A 26,779-nucleotide genomic window follows, 5' to 3' on the forward strand; every position below is an offset into this window, starting at 1 on the left:
GGTGATATTGCTATAAATTCCCGATGCTTGATATCGCATACTGAAAATTGCGTGACGTCTACCTATGTATGTGCGAATATTGCTATGCGCGATTTACTTGCTAGCTACTGTATTGAGTGCGTTGTCCATTAATAATGTCATTGATTACAGCATATCATTTAGATATATTGGAGACTTATAAAATAGATATGTAATAATATAATATATAGTGATGATTTTTAGTGGACTGTAGGAAGCGGGTTTTGGATGCGAGGGAGGGAAGTTACACAGGAATTTAAGCCAGACACTAACCTTTGATGTTGAGATGGCTTGAGCGCTGGAGCTGGTTCCATGTTAACGCACTCACACAGCTAAAACGATCACTCCCATGGTTACACTGTACTTGTAGTGGATGGGTGGGTAATAAGTTTATGATTGTTTATGAATTACTGTGATTGACGTGGCGTTCATTATTCCTGATTATTGAATTATTCCTTTGATGACGATATCGCGGTCAAACTAGTGCAAGTCTTGACGCTCTCGTGGTCTACAGGTAACTGCCATTTTGCAAATTACGTTGAACAGTCACTCGTTAATTGATTAAAGTGCTTGGATAACAACAATAAGTAGGTATAGTAGGTAGGGTGGAAATAATGGATTTTATTTACGCCACGGTAATTTTCGCCAATAATATATGAAAATTATACCCAAAGAGCCAGATGGTACATATTGTGACAATTCCAGAGTGCAACAACAGGGCTTTTGAGAAGCCCACCAATTTTGTACATCTAGAGATGAATGCAACAATCAAACTTATTAATACCTACTACCGATCTTACCGACTAAGTTAACATGACATATCATTTCGTGTAATCTGCCTTCTTGAAATTCGGCCAACTAACTCAGTGTAGGTAACAAGTAGGTACAAGACACAAACAGACACATAAAATAAAAGATAACTAAATTATAGTTAGCCATTGATTATGCGACTACCAGAAGCAGGCTCTGGCATAATCTCCAAATGGGATGCAAATTTAGTGGATTTTACTGGTATTTTCATATAAAGTGAGGTTAGTAGGTATGCTGCTCAGCTTGTCTACAAAACCGAGGATCCCACACTTTTTATAATAAATGTATAATTAGGTGACAGAGGTCACTTAGGTAGACCTGCTCATCTCTTACAAAGTGTATAAATTGTGTCAAGTCAGATTAATAATAATTGGGCATTTAAAATCGGATGAGACTTTAGACAGATTTGGATATAAGCAGATGCTAAGATGAGGCCAAGCCTCACATGGCACTGAAATTGAGTATAATAATATTATTTATTCTACACCAATAATAAAAACATGACCCAAATAACACCCATGTTAAAAAATATAGCGCCTATACATTATTTCTCGAATCTATTTCTGACACTGTTCCCAATTTCGAATTTGCTTTGTTTCCCGCTCACAGACCGGAAATTGAGTGTTGATACAGGAATAAAATAATATATATGTATGTCGATAAACGCTTCTAAGGGGATGAATTTATTTCCTACTTTGGTACATGTACACGTGCGTACCAGCGCAGAACCCATCTGCAAATAATGTAACTTATACGACGAATTTCGTATATATATCTTTTCACTTTTTCTTAGATTAGACAAAAGGTAGAATTGGTTGAAATCGAAGTGAAGAAGTTTAACTGAAAATGTTAAGTAAAACACAGTAAAATGTAGGGTCTCAGGACACTTATCTCACTGTTTTAAATTAAATAAAAGCAACAATCGTATGTATGTTTGATACTAGTTTTATAAATTGTGAAGTACAGTAATTTATTTTGTTGATAATATAATATCACAATATTATCCTTTTTACATATTGTATGCGTGCTGATGTATTTCAAACAAGTCCGTCAAATTGGAAAGATTTCTGAGAATTTGTTCGATATATCAAAAGCTTGAGAATAGAATTTAAAACCATTTTTTTTCAAAATATTAATAACCATGTCATTTCTTTTTTTCGTACAATGTGGTTGTTGTTATTAGTAATAATGAACAATCATAAACACTCAGGCTTTGAGAAAATCATAAATATATTTTGTCCTCACTGGAATCGAACCCAGAGCTCCCAGATTGAAAGTCAACACGAGAGCCGCAAATTTAAAGCCATTAGGTAACTACTGAAATGCTCTAAATTTGCACTTGAAAATAAATAATTACAAGATAAAAAGAACTTTTTATATACAACGTTTTTAAATTTTCTGTTGAATTATTAATGCTCAATATGCTCAAACTTGTACTTGATATGAAGTAAATAAAAAACAAACAATATTTACTTTATATAGATAAATTTAATGCCTTTAAAATGACTTGGTATATTTAATTCAAATAATTACAAGATAAAAAGAAATTTTTATATACAACGTTTTAAATTTTCTATTGAATCATATAAATTTAACTTGAATAGCTTAAACGATCAAACAAAATTGTACTTGATAAAAATAATACTGAAATGTCATTTTGATTTCAATAGAAACGCATGTATATATTAATAATTTAGTTGCTTGGACCCCAGACCCCTAGCAACCAATAATAGTGGATTGGATTACGGATTTCTTCCGAAATAACTTTTCATACAAAACAGAATTAACTGAAAATGAATTCAATTCTACTTAAAGATGGCTAAAAGTAATAAAAAATGGATTGGCATCGTGTTCTGACATATTCTAAAAGTTTAAAATGTCTTTCTAGACGGGAAATTAGTTAAAAATCTATTGCAAGATTTGTACTGGACAAACAACCACCGGACAAATGAGTCGCTTAGAATCATAACTCACATATTCCAAAAATCAAGTTTTGAGATAATCGCTAAAAACCAACAAAGCACTATTTTTTGTAATTAGAAGAACAGTATTGAACTCCCTAGAATATTAATGAGTGAGAGAGTCGAATAACTTTTTTTTTTTAATATATATACCTAATACTCCTAACGTTGCAGACATACAGCATACTATGAGAAATAGAGCTCCCCGATTGGTTAGGAAGGCGTTGGTGACAAAACTCTATTCTTTGAAATATACGACATATTACACCAACAATGAACTTTGTCAACGATTTTCACATGGTTTAAATTGACTTTTAATACTCAACTATTTTTCGGTATATAGATTAATTCATTTAGAATCACTTGGCATATTTAACTAAAAAACGACAAAATTGCAATATGTGAGTTATGATTCTAAGCGACTCAAATAAGAATACGAGCTAATAAAAACGTAGTAAAATAATGAAAACGCACCCATTACTAATATTGTTGCTATCTTTCGTAAGCAGTATTTTAAAACTATATAAACTATTTTTTATTCAACGAATAATTCACAAGATTTAGGAATGTAATATTCTTTATTGAACATACATAATTTGAATACTAAATTCAATAAACAAACTCAAAGCCTTTTAAGGTGTGTCGTTTTTGTGTCCATTATGTTTCGTATGCTGCCCAATTATTCATGGTAATCTTTTGTCATCATCATCACGATTGTAATACACTGTAAAGGGTACTTGTTCTCTCCATAATATTCTTAACTTGACCCTTAGTGACTTCTTTCCAATTCGGCAGTCATTGGTAGCTACATAATATAACAAACATAGCCAATAAATAGTAATGTATGATACTTTGGGTAAAACAGTATAGGATGGACGCCTAAGCGAGACAACAGGTGCGATATTAATAAATCTCGCAACAGCAAAAATATATTATCTGTCCACTTCCTGCATATAGGTGGAATTTACAGCTGCACGTAATTCCTCATTTTTGACCAAGCTTTTCTTTTGCGTGTAATTATATTGCCGAATAGTTCATGTGTCATAGATAAAGCACAGGACAAACTAATTAATCGTCCAGAGACTACTTACAGATGAAGGTAGTTTTTTCGAGATATTGTTCGGAACAGACAGGAGAACTTGGGGAAACTTGTGGCTTTAGAAAGCTCCTAAAGATGCCAAAGCAAAAGAAAAGCGTCGGCAAGCTGGAGCGATCAATTGAATGAGCTTACTAGGAGCAGTCTTCACTTTGCTTTGAGAGAATCAAAGAACCAAGAAGGGTGGAAAGTCTAGGTCACTCAGAATATGACGAAGTTTCGAGAAGGTCATGATCTTCAGCCAAGAAGAAACGACCAAGAAGAGAATATGCTCAACATCTATTTTCCAGTTGTTCTCTGTTCATACTTCAATTCCATTCCAATCTTAAAATATTTAAACTATTTGGTATCCTCGTACAAACCATAGCTGAGCATTATATTATAACTTCAATAATAATGTAGAGCTATCTTTTGGTCATCGATCAAGGATTCAAATAAAATCTATAATATAAAATTAAAAGTTTCAAGAATTAAAGTATTACTGTTTAGAAACTTGCAGTTATATATTATTGTAATCTGCCATTTACCTGTCGCATCCCTAGAGTTAAATACCTGATTAATCTGAGCCCAGGTGTTTTTCGGGGTAGTTTTAATACAGCAGAGATAGTTGTTGGTCCTTTTAGTTTTATTACCCCAGGGGTTGATCCAATTTACAGGCCTTTTACCTCCGGCTTGCTAGTGATGTACCGCTGCGTGTGCGTTTGCAAGAATTTGACAGAACACCTTGTTATTGACATTCCCATTAAAAAATTAGTATGATGGTGTAATTAATTGGATATCGACGGGTCAGGAGAGTTAATATATTTTGAGAGGCATTTTTTTGGACACAGTGAAAACATGGAATCTAGCTGCAAACGATATTTTTAAATATTAAGCATTGAAAGTTACAAAAAATATCACTCTAAATCTAAACAGTCAGTCAAAAATATTCTTTCATTCAGCGTGTTCGGACTGACTTATGTGGGTATATTGAATGCACAAGGCGGCTATCGACAGCTAAAGTGATATATGTATGTAAGTATTGAGGTATTATAATTGTTACAATTTGTTAACCATCTAAACTGTCAAAACTATCTATATCGCTATAAAACGTCGCTATAAGATTGGTTTGCCGAATATCCGTTTTTGTCGAAATCGACCTTTTAATGCAGAATGTTTTTTTTTTTTGTATCTAAATGAACCAGAACTATCCCTTTATTTAAATTACTTAGGAATGGTAATGAATACATCATTTATATGCTGTAAAAACAACAATTTAAATATCTCCGTGTATTTAAATATAGGATTATGAAATTTGTTTTTCGTCTCCTGAACATTTGGTTTATTCGGGAAACCAATCCTACAGCGACGAAAGGTTAACACAGCCAAGAGAGGGGCTGTTAAAACAGCAATTTTTGACAGTTTAGGTTTAGACAGTTAACTTATTATAACAATTTACCACCTCAATATATAAATACCTATGATAAACTACCGTCGATAGCAGCGTTGTGTATAGAAAAGCTTCGATGGAACCGATAAAGTATTATTTTAAGCTACAGTAAATGCGATGTAGCCTACCAGAGGCACCTAGCGGAAAAATACGAAACTTGCAATTTGAGACATTTTTTTGATAATTTAAAACTTCAACTGTGTTTATTAATAAATATGTATCTGAAAATATTATAAAAAAAATATTTTTCATTTTAAATGAAAGATAAACTTACAATATTTGTAAAAAATGTGAATTTGTTGAATTGGACCCCATCTAATTATTACATATATTTTATGATTATATTTATAATAAAAATTTAGTTTATTAAATTATCTCAGCATCGCTTTAGAGATTTTTGACTAATTCATACGAGGGTGGGTCAATAATTCCTTAGAAAAAAGCATTAAAACAGTTTTTATTTTTGTATTTTTTTTTTATTTCTCAACATAATCTCCTTGGAGCTCAATACACTTGGTTAGACGTTTCTCAATTTTTTTTAAACCGTCAGAAAAATAAGTTTTCGGAAGGTCCTCAAAATAAGCATTTGTCCGATCGATGACTTCTTCATTTGAAAAAAAACGTTGTCCACTTAGCCATTTTTTTAAGTTTGGGAAAAGGAAAAAGTCACTGGGGGCTAAATCTGGCGAATACGGTGGGTGGTCGACCAATTCGAACTTCAATTCTTCAATTTTAGCCATTGATCGTAAACATGTGTGAACACGGGCATTGTCCTGATGAAAGAGGATTTTTTTCCTGTTTAAATGAGGCCATTTTTCTTCAATTTCGTTTTTTAGCTGGTCCAATAAAGATGCATAATAATCCCCTGTTATTGTTTTTCCTTTTTCCAAATAGTCAACGAAAATAATTTCACGTGCATCCCAAAATACAGTAGCCATAACCTTACCAGCTGATTTTACGGTTTTCGCCTTCTTTGGACATGGTTTGTCTTCGCAATCCACTGCTTTGACTGTTCTTTCGTCTCGGGAGTATAGTGGTGTATCCATGTTTCATCTACAGTCACAAAGCGACGAAAAAATTCATCCGGATTGCGTTGCATGAGCGACAACAGGGCTTTAGAGGCCACCACCCTATTGCGTTTATTGTCGACTGTGAGCAAACGCGGCACCCATCTTGCAGAAATATTTTTCATGCCCAATTTGTCATGTAAAATAGAAATGACGCTACCTTTTGAGATCCCTGTAACCTCAATTATCTCACTCAACTTTAATCTTCGGTCACTTAACACCATATCGTGGATTTTATTGATCATTTCTGGTGTAGTCACCTCTACAGGACGTCCTGAGCGTGGTTCATCCTTTGTTGATGTACGACCACGTTTAAATTCATTTAACCAGTTATAAATAGTTGCAAGTGAAGGAGCAGATATGCCGTGAACTAAATCCAACTCATTTTTTATTTCCTTTGCTGTTAACCCTTTTATATTAAAATGTTTAATAACAGCTCTAAACTCAATTTTCTCCATTTTCCATTTTTCCATTTTCCACAAGCAAATTTTTTTTTTAAATGTACGAAAAACACACAACAACCCGACCAATCTGATTGAAACTTCGCAGCATACTGAATCGGTAGTGCCGCTGCATGAAAACAAACCGCTCACAGTACTAGTCGCGCCACTTGTCGGCTTTTCTAAGGACTTATTGACCCACCCTCGTAGTTTTATTATTTTTTTTAAATTTATTTTAAAAAACATCGATTTTTATAAAAATATAAATGTCTATAACTTGAAATACTTTTTATTTATATCAAATTTTATTTCGGTATGGCCCCGATATTGAAGCTCGATTTGCCAGCATAGGACCATACCCGGTAATTTGTACGTAAACAGTTTACTGCAGGACACTTATTCGTGCGCCACAGTACGTGAAACATGAGTTCGTGTAACATTTAATCAAATGACGAGTTCTTCGTTGAACATTTCACCGTGAAGTATATGTGTACGTTTACTACAACATGTGGAGATGTCTTTACTAGGTAAGGTTAGGTTAGTGTTAATCTAATTGGAACAGTACTATTTGCAAACTATCGCCGCATTTTCTAAGATACGTATAAATGTATTCCACAGTGAAATGTTAAAAAAATGATAAAATGTTATACGAACTCATGTTTCACGTACTGCGGCGCACGAATAAGTATCCCACGATGAACTGCATACAAACAATTTACATGTAACCGCATAGGACGTTGTATAGGAAAAGAGTTTGCCAAAAAATTATAAGTATATTAAATTAATAATAGGTATAGCAATATTTTTTTTAAATATTTTCGTCAAAAAGCTAACTGATTTTTAGTTTTTTTTGCCCCACCTCTAGGCACGGATACACAACAACTGGTTAATGAAGTTTTCACGAGACTCCGACAGTTATTTTAACCGGAGCCCGGTTGTATTTGATTGAGTGGAGATGCGTGTTACGGCCTGGCCATTATTTGATCATTTTGAGTTGAATAAAACATTTCCGCATAACTTTCTGTTCAAATACATATTTATCTTGAATAGTTTCAGAATAGTTTCGGTTGAAACTATTTTATAATGTCTACCGGGAGTTTTGATTATTTGATCCACTTTTGTGTTATTAATTATTTATTATAATTTGCATAAATTCAATCGTAAATCATTAACGTTATTAGTATTAAACTTGATAATGTAATAACAAAATAAACACAACTTCTCAACATCGAAATCTAAATAAACAATATTTATTTTGTAATATAATATTATTATGCAATGCTGGGTTAATATATCTATCACGAGTCAGATTATCAGCAGTTAGTTGAGGTACATATCATAGGCATCTAATATTAAAGACTGATAATTCAACATTAGTAAAAAATTACGTTTTTGTGTATGAATTACACTGATTGGTTTAAATTTAATTAATTTTTTTATCGTATTTTATTTTAAAAATAAAATATTATTCATATAATAAATATTATTTTCATAAGTTGTTCTCTTAGACCAGGGGTCAGATGAAGCGGCTCTTTGCATAGACGTTTGCGGCTCTTCAGACATAAATTCCAATTTCACCTCATCACAAGCAGCACTATAACTTATGAGTTAATGAGGTAGAGCTGCCGAACAAACTTAAGACTCATACGCCCTCTCAAAATAAATATCAATGAACTTAACTTGACACCGTTTGATACAAATGATTTTTCACTCCAAATGCAGTTAATAGATTTAAAAAGCAAAGAACTGGACCAAAAAATCCACAGATCTGACCAGCCGCTTGGAAAAACTCGAAAGAGAGAAATCTAATTTGATTTCTCAGCGTGGAAAGTTATAAAAAAACTGCCTAAAATAGAAACAATAATAATGGTACTTAGAATAGTCTGTCTGAAACATAATAATATGACGCATTAAAAAAGCAAGCTTTTGGTATTCTCACAATCTTTGGCTCTACATAATAATATATGCGTACAAAAATTCTCATCTACGAAATAATTAAAAAATAAACTTAGAAGCGGAATAACGGATGAAAATTTACAATCATGTATTTAATTAAAAATAAGTAACTATTTGCCAGATATAGTAAAACTATCAAAATTGACGCCATTCTTATTATTTTTTTAATGAAAAATCTTGAACTTTTCCCCCCCTAAAAATCTATATACAAAATATGTATATTACATATATGCGGTTCTCTGGTACATTTGTTATCCTGTTTCCTTGACAATTTGGCTCTTCTCACTTGACAAACTGCCGACCCCTGTCTTAGACTATAGAAACATCGTTGTTCTCCATATATTTGTACGGTGCCGGAGTCATGACCCCTGAAGACAAGGAAGCGAAAGCCAATTGATGCCTTCGAAATATGGTGTTGACGCCAAATGCTTCGTATTTCTTCGACTGAGCATAGGACGAACTCGTCATTTAAGCAGAGACTGCTGATAAAGGCACGGTTCTTTGACAGTATATCTGAAATATTGTATTCTGCAATTTTTGAACATATTGTTTGGTGCGGATCAGATAAACTGGTGGTTTTATGTAGCCTCCAGGATAGGCAAAAGAGATGAAGAGTTTCAACACGCTCAAGTGACTCAGTGAATGACCTGACAGAGGCCAGCATTCGCTCTGCCTTGATAGAAGCAGAGAATCGAAACTGGTAGAAAGTTTAAATCGTTAAAAAAATTAAAAAAATCCAAGATGGTTCCGATCCTTAGCCATCAAGGAACGACCAAGAGGAAGAATTTATTAGTCATCATTTCCAATACATTTATGAAAAATAAAATCGTACATGTCATCATTAATTGTAAATTTACTTTAAATAATGAGTACATTTTGTTCATAATATTATAATTTTGGGATGTTTTTACCACGTTTTTCTTAGATCGTATTCTTGTTTGTCCGGTGACTGTTTATCCAGTATAAATCTTGCAATCGATTTTTAACAAACTTCCCGACATTTGAACTTTTAGAATATATGAAAACACGATGCCAATGCATTCTTTTAATACTTTTAGCCATCTTTAAGTAGAATTGAAATCATTTTCAGTTAATTCTGTTATGTATGAAAAGTTATTTCGGAAGAAATTCGTAATCCAATCCACTATTATTGGTTGCTATGGGGGTGGTCCTAGTATCTAAATTATTAATATATACGTGCGTTACTGTGGAAATCAAAATGACATTTCAGTATTCTATATTTGTTTGTTTGTTGCAAAATAGCAAAAAAAAATGATTTGTTGACAATTGCCTTATTTGTCCTAAAATATTAATACATCGAAATTTCCAAGTATATATAATTTAACAGAAAATTTAAAAACGTGGTACATAAAAAGTTCTTTTTATCTTGTAAATATTTACTATTAGGTACATATTGTGTAAAATTTTACATAGATTTTTGACGTACTTCTTGCTAGATATTGACCATATTATTATTATGTGGACGTATCTGTTTTTGTTATTTGCTACCGCAATGACTAAGTGGTAAGGTATCTATTTGGTGAGTCGAGGGTCTCAGATTTAAGTCTAGAGTATAACAAAAATCACATATTGTTTTTCAATGTACGTTGATCAAAAAAGTGTTATTAATTAATATTAATTCCTCTTCAAAAATTATCCTGGTGAGGTGACAAAGATCCACACCGGATTGTAGAGCAAATTGAAAGAAAAAGTATTTGCTTAAGGTCATTTCTTGATAAGAAACTTAAAAAAAATATATTAACTAAATCAATATTGCTAAAACGTATATAACTAATAGACTCTATTAACTGGTCACATGTAAGTTGTACGTATGCAGTTCATCGTGGGATACTTATTCGTGCTCCGCAGTACGTGAAACATGAGTTCGTATAACATTTTATCAAAATGACGAGTTCTTCGTTGAACATTTCACCGTGGAATACATTTTTACGTTTCTTACAAAATGCGACGAAAGTTTGCAAATAGTACTGTTCCAATTAGATTAACCCTTACCTAACCTAACTTAACCTAAGCTAACCTAACCTAGTAAAGACATCTCCACATGTTGTAGCATACGTACAAATATACTCCACGTTGAAATGTTCAACGAAGAACTCGTTATTTGATTAAGGGCTTGCGCAGACAGAGCGCGGTCAGGCGGTCTGCGTTCCGCGTTCGGAGTTCGGCGTTCTTTGTACTTTATGGACTTCATACTGTATGGGTACACAGCCGGCGGTCAGACCACGCCGATCAATTGGAACGCTAGAGTTCTGGAGTTCTATGCCCGGAATTACAAAGAACGCCGTACCTCCCGTCCAGTCCCGTCATAGGAATTTGAGCAGTCACACAACATAGAGCGAAACCACACGGGGGAGTGAGTACGCAACAGCGGTGCTTTCTCACTTCCACTCGCAGTCGGAATATAGCGGTGTCGCATTATGCAGCGCTTGTGTCAGTACAACGTTTTTTAACAAATGGAACGCTTATTGTTGACCGCCACCTGTCTGCTGTCCCTGAACGTTAGCGGTCAACGGTCGGTTGAACGCAGAACTCCGACCGCTCTCTGTCTGCGCAAGCCCTAAATGTTACACGAACTCATGTTTCACGTACTGCGGCGCACGAATAAGTGTCCTGCGGTGAACTGTTTACTTACAAAAATCCGGATGCGACCTGAGATTACACACTAGCTATCAGTGGCGAAGGGTGGAGGTAGGCTGTTAAGATCCGCCATAAATAGTGCACATTAAACTTTTTCAGACATACATATTTGTTTTCATTGAAATAAGACTACAATTTACAGATAGTGTTGGTTAGTTTTCAAAATTCAATTAAACCCTGAGAAACCAAGCCATAATAGATAATAGTCAAAAAATACATGTCTATTTATAAAATATCTAAAATTATGCAATTAAATCATACATAACTTTGAATATTTTATAAATAGAATAATATTTTTTATTTATTATAGTTTGGTTTAGTCAGGGCTTAATGAATTTTAAAAAATAACCAACAATATGTGTAATATGTATTTTTAATCCAACGAAAACAAATAACTATGAATGAAAAAGTATCCACAATTTTGTCGTATTCCCCAAATTAGACCAAAACTATTATGGTTTCGTTTAGGCATGGTTTAATCGATTTTTAAAAACTAACTAACACCATCTGTAAATTGTAGTCTTAGTTCATTAAAAAAAAATACATATGACTAAAAAAGTTTAGTGTGCACTATTTATAGCGAATCTTAACAGCCTACCTCCACCCTTCGCCACTGCTAGCTATCGTCCACGAATATGACATTATAGTTGATGCATTCAATCTACCAACTATGGAGTTTACCTTGATATTTTGTAGTCGTTTTTTATTTAGTAAATAAGTGGAGTAAATGTAGTAATATTATAATGTTTGATATTTGCATGGTTGTTTTTTAACGTAATAGACTTTTGGGTTTCCACAGCGTGTACTTCTTCCTTCTTTCCTCGACGTTTCAGGCTCGCTGCAGAGGTCATTATCAAGATGTAATCTTATAGCGATGTTTGCATTTATACACCTACACTATACTTCCTCATAACACATTTATCTCTTGAAAATGTTAGATCACTACCAATTTTTATATCGGATGGTAATTAAAGTCAGCCTACTTGGAGTTAAATGTGGTTGGTACAAATCAGTTTGAATTCCATCAATTTTTGATATTTTTTAAAATAAACAGTTCCTGAGTTATCAAAATAGACAATGTAATTAAATATTGTTTATAAATGTATCGGAACTACTCAAAAACAAACTTAAAATGAGTAGAATCTCTATCATGAATTCATTGTTGGTGACTTTGATGTAAATTTCCCATATGTATTGATTGAATTCAAAACTAAATTCTCAGTGTAAATACGCATAAGTTTGCTCATAATAAGTTATCGAAGTTATTAACGGTCAAAGCTCTGCGTGAAAACTTTTCACTGTGTATAAAAAGAATAATTTTGTCATATTATCAAAGTATTAAATGTAATAAAATAAAAACCAATTACGTTATATAATACAATAATGAATATAAGCGGTTTTGACCACTATTGCCAACTCTATAGTATCTATTAGGTCACAATATTATTAACTACATAATGTATCCATGCACCATACCAATGGGTCTATTCTATACTTATCGACCGCTAAAGTGATAAAGTGATAGATATTATCAAACTTAGGGTAGGTTTGTATCAAAGTGTTAGCACTGATTTTAACAATCAAAATAAATTGATTGTAATTGTTGCAATAAGAGCTATATTTTAACAGCAACAAGAGGCGTTGTTGTACTAATACTTTGATACAAACCTACTCCAAGTTTGATAGGTAATATTTTTTATCACTTTATCACTGTAGAGGTCGATAAGTACAGAATAGACCCACAGGTTTTAATCAGGTGTATCACAAGATACTGAGTTTTAAAATTCGGTTTCATCAGTTGTGTATGTGTGGAAATGTGTCAGTAGCAGTGACCAAAGACTGACTTAAAATAAGAATACAGAATTACATAATGTTTCCACGAACCAATCCCGACCTCACCAAACCAGTTGTTAATCGTGCGTATTACGATGTACTGATTTTTCATGTGAGGTATTCAGATGTATATATTATTATGTCTGGGAGTATCTCTAAAGTCTACTTTGAACAAACTTTTATTGTAATACTTCAGAATAATTAGTGTTAGCTATAAATACACAATATATGTTCAAAATCACCATTTATTCTTAATAATTATATTTTAAAGCAACGTTTTATCCTCACGCATGTGCATCCCTCTACCGGAAATTTTTGTACACGTACGGAAAAGGTTTAACCTTAAAAATCCACATGATATCCACTTCAATAATTGTTAGTTATTTATCTTTTATCTCTTCGCCAAGAGAATTCAGAACTTCAATTTCAATAAAAAAATTTGAATAATAAACTAATAAAGATTATATTGAATTAACACATTGTATTTTCTGTTTCTAGCATTACGTAGAATTTACAAAAAAAAAAACATTTTCAGTTATAGCCGCTCTGATAATGGATGTATAGTCCGTAGAATAATAGATTTGTAGCAATCATACCACGCAGCATTAAATGAGTGATACTTTAATAATAAGTTTGTTTTGTTGTCAAAACAAAACAATAATGCGAAATAAAAGTCAGCATTTCCTCAAATATAAATAGATCAGTAGGGTCTATTATGATTTGTTAATCTTATTATGTACTATATTTATATAAATTTGAAGGAAAATGCATGAATCTTCACTCACTCATCGAGTCCGTGACGGGACGTACTACTATCATCACGAGTCCTTCACTCGACGTAGATAACCATCACTTCACTCGAATCAAGTCTCTCAGTACATTAACATAATCAATCTTTTGATCACAGCAATGTCTCCAGTATATCATTACCAGCGATTTTAATCTCACGTTACATCCTTGTTAAAGTATTATGTACTATGTTCTTGTAACGATGATTAATAAATTCTCCTCCAAACACTCCTCCATCCACGCAACAACGACTTTCTATTTCCTCCACTTCATCATCCACTTCCAAAGACATGTCAAATGAACTTATAATATTAACTATATTATTATAAACGCGTGAGCCCTCACTCACTTATCGAGTCCGTCACGGGACGCACTACTATTGTCACGATTCTTTCACTCGACATAGATAACCATAACGTCACTCGAATCAGTCTCTTATAAATATCACCAAACCTTTGATCACTCTACACCATTATCTTACTCTGACCATTGTAACAACTTTGTCTACTACTGCACCAAGATAAATAAACAACGACCTTCAATAATTACATCGCAGAATTAAAAAAAAAAAAATGTCTTTATAACCATCATTTTTCTTCATTTATTTTTCCATTATAAAAACTCATTTTGTCCGTAATACCACTTAACATTGCAAGCATCAATACATCATCTCGAACAAGGTTGCCATTACGATAAAGAAATATATTTTATTACGTCAAAAATTTACGATACGTTTATGGAACTAAGTGAGTTTAGTGCTCTATGGTTTTTATCTACACTAAAAGTATTACTAAGTGAAGGGGTAAGGTCTCTGGTAATAAAATTAATATAATGGTCCAAAATATATAATATAAAATATGCCTTTGAGTATAATATAACGTAATATATTTGGTCGTAATCTAACTTGAATTATTATCTTAAGGAATTTTTCAATATACTCCCACTTAAAAGGGGCAGAGTTTAAGAACTTATTTAGCTACATGAAAGATAATTGTATTAAAATATAATAATTTTATCATGAATTTCGATCCAAGTTGAACCTTATATGATTCGACATGGAAAATAGTAACATTTTAATTGTAAATTCTTCTTATTATTGCGCAATACCTTAGCGGAGTTTGGCCACGTGGGTTCCAGGTTCGAATCCTGGGTCTGGCAAGTACACATAATATTGTTTTTCAATTTGTGTGTGAGTCAGGGTATGGACCTAATAGGTTGAGCAAGTGGCTGACATCCATTTCTCGTAAAAAACAAAATCTGTTAATACAAATCTCTACTCTGTGGAGGCCCATATGATCCTATTAGGATCGGACATGGTCGGAAAAAATAATAATCTGTCTATGGATACAATTCAGTGGAGATTATTAATCTATGAAATGCGGAGTCCATCCTCTGCTATGCCTACCATTGATCTTTCCTTGGATGACAAGTTGGGGAATGCTGTACTGCTGTCATCTCATAATGTGACCGAGGTACTGTAGTTTTCTGGCTTTGATACTGTATCTGTCAGTATGTTAGCGATCAAATATCTATTTTTAATGTATCAAATTATTCGACCGCAACAATATATTACCAGCGAATCATATTCCAGTAAACAACTTTTATTTGTATCAGCAGATTGAATGGCGATACGAAATACGCTATCGCAATGGAAAAGTAGTCGAATATCAATTTCCATAGTCTCATATTATATTCTGACTGTAATAATATATAACATTCACAGGTACTCGAATTTAAACCGCTGACTCGTTAAAGATAATTATGTACTAGAATATAATGTTTATGTATTACTTTTGATTATATAAATAATGAAGAATAATTTATCAAAGGTCACTCAAAGATACGCTTTCAGTCTGTTACCATCGCAGTCTCTATATCGCTTCGCTCAACATCTGATTGTACCGAGGTGCGGACCTCGGCTCCGTACCTATCATAAGTTTGTCATTGTAATCTGAACTGCTGTAACATCTATTATACCAACCATTACGTTCCTTCATGCATGCATCTTCGACTTCATCATCATCATCCTCAACGCCCAAAATACTATGCAGAACTTCTCGTTCCTTTCCTACTCGATTAAGAATTTCAACATTTTGTCACCCGGGCAGTCCAAGTAATTTTGAGGTTACGTCTATAGAGCCAAATCTCGAAAGCTTCAACTCTCCGTAAAATGTCATGGTTTAGCGTCCATTCTTCCTTACCATAGAAAAAAATTGAGAAAACATTTTTAATAATTTTGAAAAAATTCGGAAATTATATTTAAAAAGGAGACATAAAATTAATATACTACCAATATTCTCTCGTATGTATGTGCGAATTATGCTCACACATAAGCAGTTAATTTTGATTTAAAAATATGAGTATCTTAGTTTCAAAACTTAGCTTACGACCATATTTTTTACTTACTATCACGCCAAACAGTTGTTCTCTATTTCAATATCTATGAAAAACATATTCATTCCCTTTTGTGTCTACTCTAAATACAGGGATAACATAATATTACATTAAAAATTGTAGATGATTTACTATTAAATCCTGCTTAAATCCAAATGTTTAAATTCAAAAGCTATCTCAATACATAAATGATAACATTAAATGTGTCGCTACATTTCAAATTCAGCCAAGTCCACCTTTAGGTATTTTTGACTTTTTTGTGAATTGCTGAATAACTACTGCTTTCTAACATGTCTGCATTATTAAAATGTGGAATTTATTAATTTTAAATATTCTATACTCGAAATAATATAAACTTTCACCCTTGTGACTGTGTATTTGAGATAACAAAAAGCTGTTTTTCTCCTATTCATCTACTATGGACTTGGCTGATTTTGAAATCTAGCGGCACAAATATCCTTTCGAAGGTTTTTTTCAGATTAAAAACCTGACATAAATATAATTTATAATTTTTTCTGAGAAATGTACTACAATCTATCATTCACCATACTCATAAATTGGATCTCAAAACATACATTCCACTTGACTTACGCACACATTTTAATCGTGTTCTGAATGATTTTGTTTCCGGCGGAAGCTAGGATTAGCGCCGACCGAAACTTCCAGCAAAATTTCAGATCGGATTACCATTCAAAACTATTTGCTAACAGATTACAGTGTAAAACGGCTAAGTCGATAACCATTATGCTTGTATCTCCAGAGAATTGCCTTAAGTCCTCTCCAGAGTTTCCAACACTTTACAATATGGATTGCGGCAGGTACGTGATTTCAATAATGTATCGAATTCAGAATACCTGTCCTCTAAGTGGGGTCGCACATAGAAATTGCTACGATCTTAAATCAACATCATCTGTACAATATTATTGACATTCAACAGTAATAGTTTCAATAAAAGTATCTTATATGCTTATGCCTAAAGCATAAAGTGTTCAACAAATATATGTTTAGTAAATTTATAGATTAGAGGCTGTTTGTTTCAAAGTCGGTCATCTCTATACTCCGCCATTTTACCACGTTTTTCTTAGCTCGTATTCTTATTTGTCCGGTGGTTGTTTATCCAATACAAATCTTGCAATCGATTTTTAACTAACTTTCCGACTAGCTAGACATTTGAAATTTTTAGAATATTATCAGAACACGATGCCAATGCATTGTTTTATTTATTCCAATCTTTAAGTGGAATTGAATTTATTTTCAGTTAATTTTGTTTTGCATGAAAAGTTATTTCGGAAGAAATCCGTAATCCAATCTACTATTATTGGTTGCTAAGGGGGTGGTCCTAGCAACTTAATTATTAATATATACGTGCGTTACTATAGAAATCAAAATGATATTTATTTAATATTTAATCTATATTTGTTTGTTTGTTGCAAAATAAACAAAAAATGATTTGTTGACAATTGCCTTATTTGTCTTAAATTATTAATTGTCAAGTTTATATTATGATTCAACAGAAAATTTAAAAACGTGGTATATAACAAGTTCTTTTTATCTTGTAATTATTTATACACAACTCCACCAGGTACATTTAGGACTTTTATTTATAAATTACTGTTTTTTTGAAAACATATTAATAAAAAATTAGCGATTAGTGAAATAAAGTGTCCTTAATATTATTAAAATTACAATATCAAATGCAGGTCCATTTGTTAGCTTAATAGAATTGAAACGGATGATGATTACAAAGTGCTTTATATTCATCAGCTGCCATTTTATTTATTTATTTTGACGACTAGCTTTAAACTTGATTTCTTTATTAATAGCTACCGACTAAATTATTATTCATGACCTTTAGAACATGAAATTTAAATACAAAGAAATAATTTGTAATAAAGCAAGTAATAAATACTATACATACAAAGTAATAAGTTGGTTTAGAATAAAAAAAAAATCAAACGAAATTTATTCATGTCATAATAATAAAGTTATTAGGTAAACTTTAACATTTTTTTTTTGATAGCTTAATTAGTATTTAGAGAAATAATGGTATTCCTAATATTACACACACTGAATACCGTTACCTGAAAACAGCAGTGAAATTAGTAAAAAATATTAGTTTTAAATACAAATCAAATTATTAACTATATTAGGTATGACGTATATTTTGTTATTTTTTGCAGTTTATACAATAATAAGGTTTTTTGTAACATCACAGTGGGTTATTTTAGTTATCCCAATGTTGTTTTGATGTTACATTATTTTTTTTAATAAATTCAACACTGGTCTTTTAAATGGAGTATTACATTTTTCTTAGTCTCATTATGTCTTATGTAGGTATAGATTTCAGCAATCTATTGGCATACTTATATATCAAAATCGACTTTTTTCACTTTATTTTACAGTTGTTTTCACATAGCGACATACTATTAGAAAAATTCATTTGAAAGCTAACTGTTAATTGTAAAGTTTAGCATAAGTTTCTTATTAATTTGCTCAAGAAAACTCCTTATACATTATATTGAAAGAAAACTAAGCTCATTTGCGTGGAGGGTGCTGCGTGGTATGGATTTAATAACAAGCTGTATACTTTGTACAAAAGCTCATAAATTATACATTATATCTTCATTGTTCTGGCTGAAGACACTAATTCAAAAAAATGACATAGTTAAATGTTCCTTATTTCATACTTTTCCATCCGGAAACTTTCTTAATAAATAAACAGTTATTTTAAAGTCATCCATTTTATGATTACCTAATAAACTCACATGATAGACCATTTCAAACATTTTAAAAGCTTCAAAGTCAAATTACTCAAAACTAGTATTCTCCAGTTAGTGTGTTAGAGACAATATTATATTGTTTAAATGGCTGGGTTATTCACACTACGTGACTGAAGTCACAGAATAATCGAAAATTTGGTCGACCTTTGTTGTAAAATTTAAAAATGTTGAAAACTGGAGACAAATGGCTTTAGACAGATATAGATAAAGACATAATCTCATTTTAATGAAGGAAAAGTTTCCATAACGCTTATTAAAACTTACTAGAAAGAAGGAGTGTCTAAAGAAAACAATATTAATCAACAAAAAATACTTAAGTTATTATGATCTTTTATAATTATAAGCTAAATTCTGTACTTTATTTTAAATAATATTCATATAACCAATCGAAGTCAAAATTTTAACCTGAAAGTCAGAAAATTGATGTTAATACAACGTTAAAAAATCAAAGTGCCGATTTTGGCGCGTGCTTTTTTCATATTTCCCTTCTTACCCAATGCAAACAAAAAAAGGTAAATTTATTGGGCGGATCACACATACCAAAAACAACTATTAATTGTATCCAGGATTATAACAAACATTTAATTTTGAAGATATTTCCGGATGTTTGTTAATTTTAACGTAGATTGTCTGGTATGTAAATACTTTTGAAATTAGGATTATAAAAGTTTGATTTAGTTGAACGTAATTCTAGCACTGTAGAATAAAAGGAGCATAATATTACGTCATGTTTATTGATCTAGCATCACGTCTGGGTATTTTGCTATGTCAAATCCGCTGGAGAATAAATTCGGTGTTATGTGTGATGAGATTTCTCATAGAATCAAATATGCATTGAGTGTATTTGCGCGCCTGAATAATATATTCAAAAGTTACATTTTATTGTATCTTTAGTGTAGTATTCAACTAATGTGTTCCACCAATACTCACGTATGCGCTTGAAACATGGATTTTCAATGTAAAATTAGTAGAGTAGCGCAACGTGATATAGAAAGGTACATAAAAACCATAATAGATAGGAAAACCACAAAAGAAACCAAGGATAAGAATGCAGACAATAGTACGTGATGTAGTAGAGATCGAATAGCTATAGGGTGGACATATTGGTCAGCGAGTTAACAAGCGGTGGATAAATACCGTCATACTGTAGAACTCAAGGAGAAATAAACAATCACAGGGATACCCTAAGATCCCCTGGATAGACGAACTCACATACTGAGGTGGATGTACGCGGCGGCGAGTAACAAAAGACTGAGAGGAGTAGAGAGAGATAAGGAAGGCTTTCATTCAACAATGGATGCACCCTGCTATGTATTAAGTTATATTAAAAAGCATTATACTTGTACACGGAACTGCTTAATAATCCATCATCTCTAATTCTGATTTTAACAGTAACCGGACAAAACAGAACATGATAAAACAGAACAGTGACAAAACAGAACAGCCAGAGGAAAAATGAAACATTAATTTTTGTGGAATCTTTAGGTTAGGTTAGGTCATTATTTCGTTGTGACTAGGTCACCCAATCATTTTGAACATATTATATTGAATAAGATGAAATATCCTAAGCTAACCGGCAACACCGAGTTAAGTCCAGTTTATTTGAGGCTTTCTAGCGATTAGAAATGCAGAAATTAGGTATATAATTTGATTTATTGTGGCGTATTGAAAATCTGTACTCTTAAAAATCTATCAAAATAATAGAGAATTTATATTTTTCCTGAAAGGTCATAGTTATATTTATCGTTGTACTATTTTGCCACTGTTCTATTTTGTCAGGGAACCGATTTTACCATACAATACCAAGAGAATTAGATTTACATAATATCTATGTGGCTACGCAAATCATTTTAACTTTTTCCTTCAAAGGTTATGACACGTAGAGTTCTACTATTAATTTATACTTAACTTGGATGTCATCTTGTTTTGAATGAAGAATTTTTAAAATACCTACATTATAATATTATAATCAACATTGAAATCAAAATAAAGAGTTATAAAGTTCAGTAAATCACAATGTATTATAGAAAAATAATTACAAGATAAAAAGAATTATATAGGGTGAAGCACCCAATTATTGGCACTTTAAGGGAACTGAGCAGTTCAAGTTCGCACAGTATTCTATCAATTATCTTTCTAAGTTCCTATGTTTCTGATTTAAATAATATGTTTACTTAACTTTTATTTGAATACTTCCAATAACACTTTTGTATTGTGCATATGCACACAATTGTGATATTTCCTGAGTTTGGCCCTTACTCCAATTATTGGCATACTTTTTCCTATTATTGACACAACCTTTTCCAATTATTGGCACAGTTAATAGCGATCCAAAAAAGTGTATTAATCATGCAAATTAAACACGTTTTACACTAGTATTCATACATTTATTATTAGGTAACATTATTTTTAAAAAACCTCAAAAGAAATAATGATTATATTTAAATAAATTCAGGAACTAATTGAGATCAAAAATTCTCAAAAAATATTTAGGTGTCTAAAATAAATTACGTAAGTTCTTATGATGTTAACCGTTTAAATATTTAATCATCATCATTTAAAATGGCTTCAAGTTCTTCCACCGTGTATGATTTCTTACGCCTGCTTAAAATTTTATCAAAAGGATCTCTAATCCCATCATTTTTCTTGTCTTCATCAACTATGGGATTCGAGACTTGTTGGTTAACTATTGGCACCAGAGGCTTGTTCAATCTTATATCGGCCAGTACTTTGATTCTTTTCGTTTCGGGTATCATATTCTCTTTTTTTACATTAGGTTCTCTTTCCACTTGACATTCTCTTTTAGTTGTATTTTGCACAGGTCCGAACTGCACTTTCTTACTCTGTTTATTTATTAACGTTGCTGCTGTTTTTTTTTGTAAGGTTTTTCTTTTCTCCTTGTTTAGTTTTCACTTCCTTTTGTTTTTGGATTCTCTCCTCTTTTCTTTTCTTGACTTGTTCTTCTTTAAGACTTTTTTCTCTCCGTTTCTGGGTTTCCTTGCTTTGCCATTCGTCTGAAGTTAAGACAAAGGAAACTCTTTCACTTTGTTTAACGCCTTTTCTTTGAGGTGTTTTCGGTTTTACTAAAACGTCACTTAATTTTACAGGGGTTAAATATTCTTTCTGTTGACTAATAATATCCATAATCTCGCATTCTTTAACTACATGTTCTTTGCACGTTGCTATTAAACCACTTTCTGGAATCTCCATTTCGTTTTTATCTAAAGTAACTAAGTCACTTTCAAGCAAAGTTTTGTGTTCTTTTCTTTCAAATTTGTTTTTTTCCATTTCTTCAATAGATTTCTGCACAGTAACTAAATCAAACTGTGAGTTATCAAGGATATCCATAAATAAAATTGGCATCTCTTCTATAGTGATTTCTTCTGTAAGGTTGTCCTCATGTAATATTTCTGATTCTTGGTGCTTTTCATCATGTTGGAAATAGTTCAAAAGCTTTTTCAGGATTTTGTCACTGTCTATTAGAAAGTCTTCGGTAAGAGTTTGTAAGGCATTCAATTTTTTCTCTCCCACTATGTTATAAAACGTATCTTTTGATAGAGACTTTTCTTTGAAATTGTCATTGTTTTTCTCTTCGGTATTTGAATTTTCAACAGTTTTCTGACGTGCTAGGCATTTGTTAAAATTGATTGCATCACAATTCCATGGACATAAACCGGTGGTTCTAAAACTATTTATAACAGTAGAAGGCTTAATGCCGTTTACGACAGCTTCCTTGAGCACAGGAACAAAATCTGTTTTTGTGAGTGCAGCTAAGGGGTTTTCACGCCTCCACTTCAATACACTTTCTTTCCAAGCTTGCTTAAGTGGCCTGAATGCTGAAACATCGGCTGGCTGCAACAATCTTGTTGCGTTTGGATATAAAGCTACCAGAACTATGTCCAAGCTTTTACACAGTTCACTCACTTCCAGAGAGAGGTGCGTTTTGTGTCCGTCAACAAAAAGTAAAACGGGGAGTTGTCTTTTTGTTTTCAATAGATAAGGGTGTAAAACGTTTTTTATATAATCATAAAATACCTCTGCCTTCATCCATCCCGAATCACTCAAACCAATACCCCAGTCTCCTGGCACATTTAATGTTATATCCTTAGGCAACCTTTTATTCGGAAATATGATCATTGGAGGCGTGGTATCTCCATTGGCAGAAAACGTGAATAGAACTGTTAGAGCAGATTTGGCAGATGCATGGTCTACTTCATAAACATCCTTCTCACCTCTCATTGCAATAACCTTTCCACTTTTTGGGCATAGCTGAAAGTTTGACTCGTCACCGTTGAACACGCGACTTGGATCCGAGAGAATGGTAAAGTAACTGTTGTCTTTTAAGTAGGTTTCAATTCCAATGAACCAGTTTCTTATATCTTGCTCTGACACTGCCGCACTTGATGCTGTGACTGCCTCAGGTGCACGTATACTTAATTCGGGATGACGATACAAAAAGAGTTGGTACCATTTATTACCAGGTATTCCATCTTTGAATGGATTCTTTCTATTTGCTTTCTTTATGAAATGTGCAACACTCAATTGAACATCTAGTTTTCTTCTAGGAAATCCTTTGCGGCAACAGTCTTTAATCCATTTCACCAAAGTCTCTTCCTCGTTTTTGGTTAATACTGTACTTGGTCCTGGAAGGTCTTGATGATCTACTTTCCGTAACCTGAACTGAATAGTTCCTCTCGGTACATGAAAGGTTTTTGCGGCCAGTTTTTTACTCATACCGCACTTTACAGCCTCAAGTGCTTTTACCAAGTTATCATGGTTGTATATTTTTCTTTTTATTATTGTGTTGTCGAGAGTCTTCTTCTTCTCTTTCCTCTTTTTCACATTAACTGGATCCATTTTGAATACTTCAGTCTGAAAATAAAGACACAAGCTATAATTTAACCCTATTATTGGCACAAGCCAAAACCAATTATTAGCATGGGGCTAACATTTGGAAAAAACGAGTGTAACATATTTTTATCAATGGAATTACTTAGAGCCTTAATGATATAGGCTATAGAAATTAAAATCTGTTAAAAATAATACTTTATCAAAATAACCAATTATTAGCACATGTGCCAAGAATAGGAAAACTACTCAATCAAGATACCAAATGTTGGCACCCTTTAAACATAGACAACGAACAATTAACCTTAAATTAAATTTTAAATTCAAATGCCTGGCTCTATCCCGCAATCATTTAAATCGTCAGTTTATTGATAAACACTTAGATGTAGACAAAATAGCAAGGCTATTGAAACATTTTCTTACCGTGGCAGAAAACACAACGGAGCACTTTTGACGCACTATTTTCTCGCTATTTTGTTAATCCTGGTGTGATGAATGTTGCTTGTCGTAAACAATATTAATTGCTAAACACAATTTTTATACTTGGCAAACTTAACTATGCTTACATATCTTATATTTTTACGTTAACTTGAAGGGTGCTGAAAATTGGTGGAGTGCCAACAATTGGGTGCGTCACCCTACTACGTGTTTAAATTTTATTTTAAATTATTATGCTCAATATGCTCAAACTTGTACTAGATATGGAGTAAATTAAAAACAAACAAACAAACAAACAAACAAATATAGAATACTGAAATGTCATTTTGACATTTCATTTTGATTTCCATAGTAACGCACGTATATATTATTAATTTTGTTGCTAGGACCACCTCCTTAGCAACCAATAATAGTCTTTTACTTTTTACGGATTTTTCAGAAATAACTTTCCATACAAAACCGAAATAACTGAAAATAAATTCAATTCTGCTTAAAGATGGCTAAAAGTATTAAAAGAATGCATTGGCATCGTGTTCTGATGTATTCTAAAAGTTTCAAATGTCTAGCTAGTCGTAAAGTTAGTTAAAAATCGATTGCAAGATTTGTACTGGACAAAAAACCACCGGACAAACAAGAATACGAGCTAATAAAAACTTAGTCTTAAATAATTTAGAATCTATCACCAACAATTGAAAATCAAGTTCAATCTATGTTCAATGTTTTTGAGAAAGAATTGATTTTTTTTTGAAATAAACACATAACTAAAAACTATGTAAACAGATATGTACAATCTTAATTAAGTATCCGAATTGTCTCCGTTCATTCGAACATTTTAGTTTCTCGATCACATTTTTGCTGACGCCCTTTCGAGCCGATATCCGACAACGTAAAGAAAATTACAGAAAATGCGTTCCGCTGAAGTTGTTTGCTTGACCGGAAACCACGTGACCCGTTCTTGTTTAGTTTCTTTTTTGATTCGCCAGTCGTCGGTGTGGATGTGAACAAAATTATTTGTCCCCTAAACCGTTTCATAACATCCCTAACTAATGATAATAATGATATAATATTAAACATACATAACTCGACAATAATTCAAAGATATACCTACTATAAAAAATCACATTTGAACATAATACGATGCTTGACGGGATTTAAACCCGTCTATTAACTCGTATCACGCTAATAATGCTTTAACGAATATGTAAAAGGTATATATGGGGAGTGTTTTGATGTTGTGTATATTCAATATATATGGAATATTACATTCCCAAATCTTGTGAATTGTTGGTTTGTAAAAAAATTGTTAGCACTTTCAAGTAGATGTTATAACTAAATATTTGGTGAGAGCTGGACATCGGTTATTAATTAAATTAATTAATATTCCTTGATTTAAAACTCAAAAACGGACAGTCAATAATAACGGAATTTTATAAGCATTTCGTGTAGGACGTATTAGTTTAAATTATCGCAATTAGGTAGGAGGCTCGCAGCTTAATTGGTGAAAGCATATTTGCGCGATACCAGTGAATATACGGGTTCGAATCTCGTCGAGCATCGTAGTTTTTTCAAATGTGATTTTTTCTAGTAGATATAACATTATATCTGAAATGTTTTCAAGTTATGTATATTCAATATACAGAATATTACATTCTCAAATCTTGTGAATTATTCGTTGAATAAAATAAATGGTTCATTAATGATATGTCGTATGTTTGTTTTTTAATTCAATATTTTGAAAAATTGTTGGTTGAATCTCTGAAAATAATTTATATGGCTCCGGTTTAATCACAAACTGTACAGTATATATGAAAAAAAGTCTCCGAAACTCATATAATGAATAGACGACGAATCTTTATGGATGCGCCTTACATCGATTTGGAGGAATGGTGATGCCCCGAGAAACCGTGACTCTCTCAAAGGAAAGACGAAGAAGAAGATGTTGGTATGTCCAGCTATTTACTAATGATCAAGGGGATAGGAGAAAAGATGGTTAATGGCGATGTCGGAGGCGGCCAGGGCCCATTCGGCGATAATAATTATAATTTTACGCCATATTTGGTCGATAACTTCTTGTGTGTTCAAATCAGTGGTAAAGAGTAAAGGCAGGCAGGATTCGACATACTCGTAAATAGTGCACACTAAGCTTTGTTAGTCTTACGTAATAGCTTTCATTGAATTAAAACTACAATGAGTTGATAGTGAATGTTAGTTTTTTTTAAATTCAATTAAACCCTGCCTAATCTAAGCCATAGTACTTAGATA

General features: G+C 32.4%; 2 protein-coding genes across 3 annotated transcripts in view; one reads left to right on the plus strand and one right to left on the minus strand.

Moving 5' to 3' along the window:
* The window catches only part of LOC147069140 (neuroligin-4, Y-linked-like), a 492,482-nt gene that overhangs the window by 30,091 nt on the left and 435,612 nt on the right, over positions 1 to 26,779 (plus strand). The window lies entirely within an intron of this gene.
* LOC147069141 (uncharacterized) lies at positions 21,886 to 24,196 on the minus strand. Its single transcript, XM_085951490.1, has one exon. The coding sequence runs from the start codon at positions 24,086 to 24,088 to the stop codon at positions 22,079 to 22,081; it is 2,010 nt and encodes a 669-aa protein (XP_085807616.1). The 5' UTR covers positions 24,089 to 24,196; the 3' UTR covers positions 21,886 to 22,078.

Source organism: Rhyacophila brunnea, unplaced genomic scaffold (genome assembly GCF_057557595.1).
Source record: "Rhyacophila brunnea isolate RB1 unplaced genomic scaffold, BYU_Rbru_1.0 scaffold_24, whole genome shotgun sequence".
Classification (NCBI taxonomy): domain Eukaryota; kingdom Metazoa; phylum Arthropoda; class Insecta; order Trichoptera; family Rhyacophilidae; genus Rhyacophila; species Rhyacophila brunnea.

What these genes read in the sequence shown, in the direction of transcription:
- LOC147069141 (XM_085951490.1), bottom strand. Translation starts at nt 24,088, where the DNA reads ATGGATCCAGTTAATGTGAAAAAGAGGAAAGAGAAGAAGAAGACTCTC.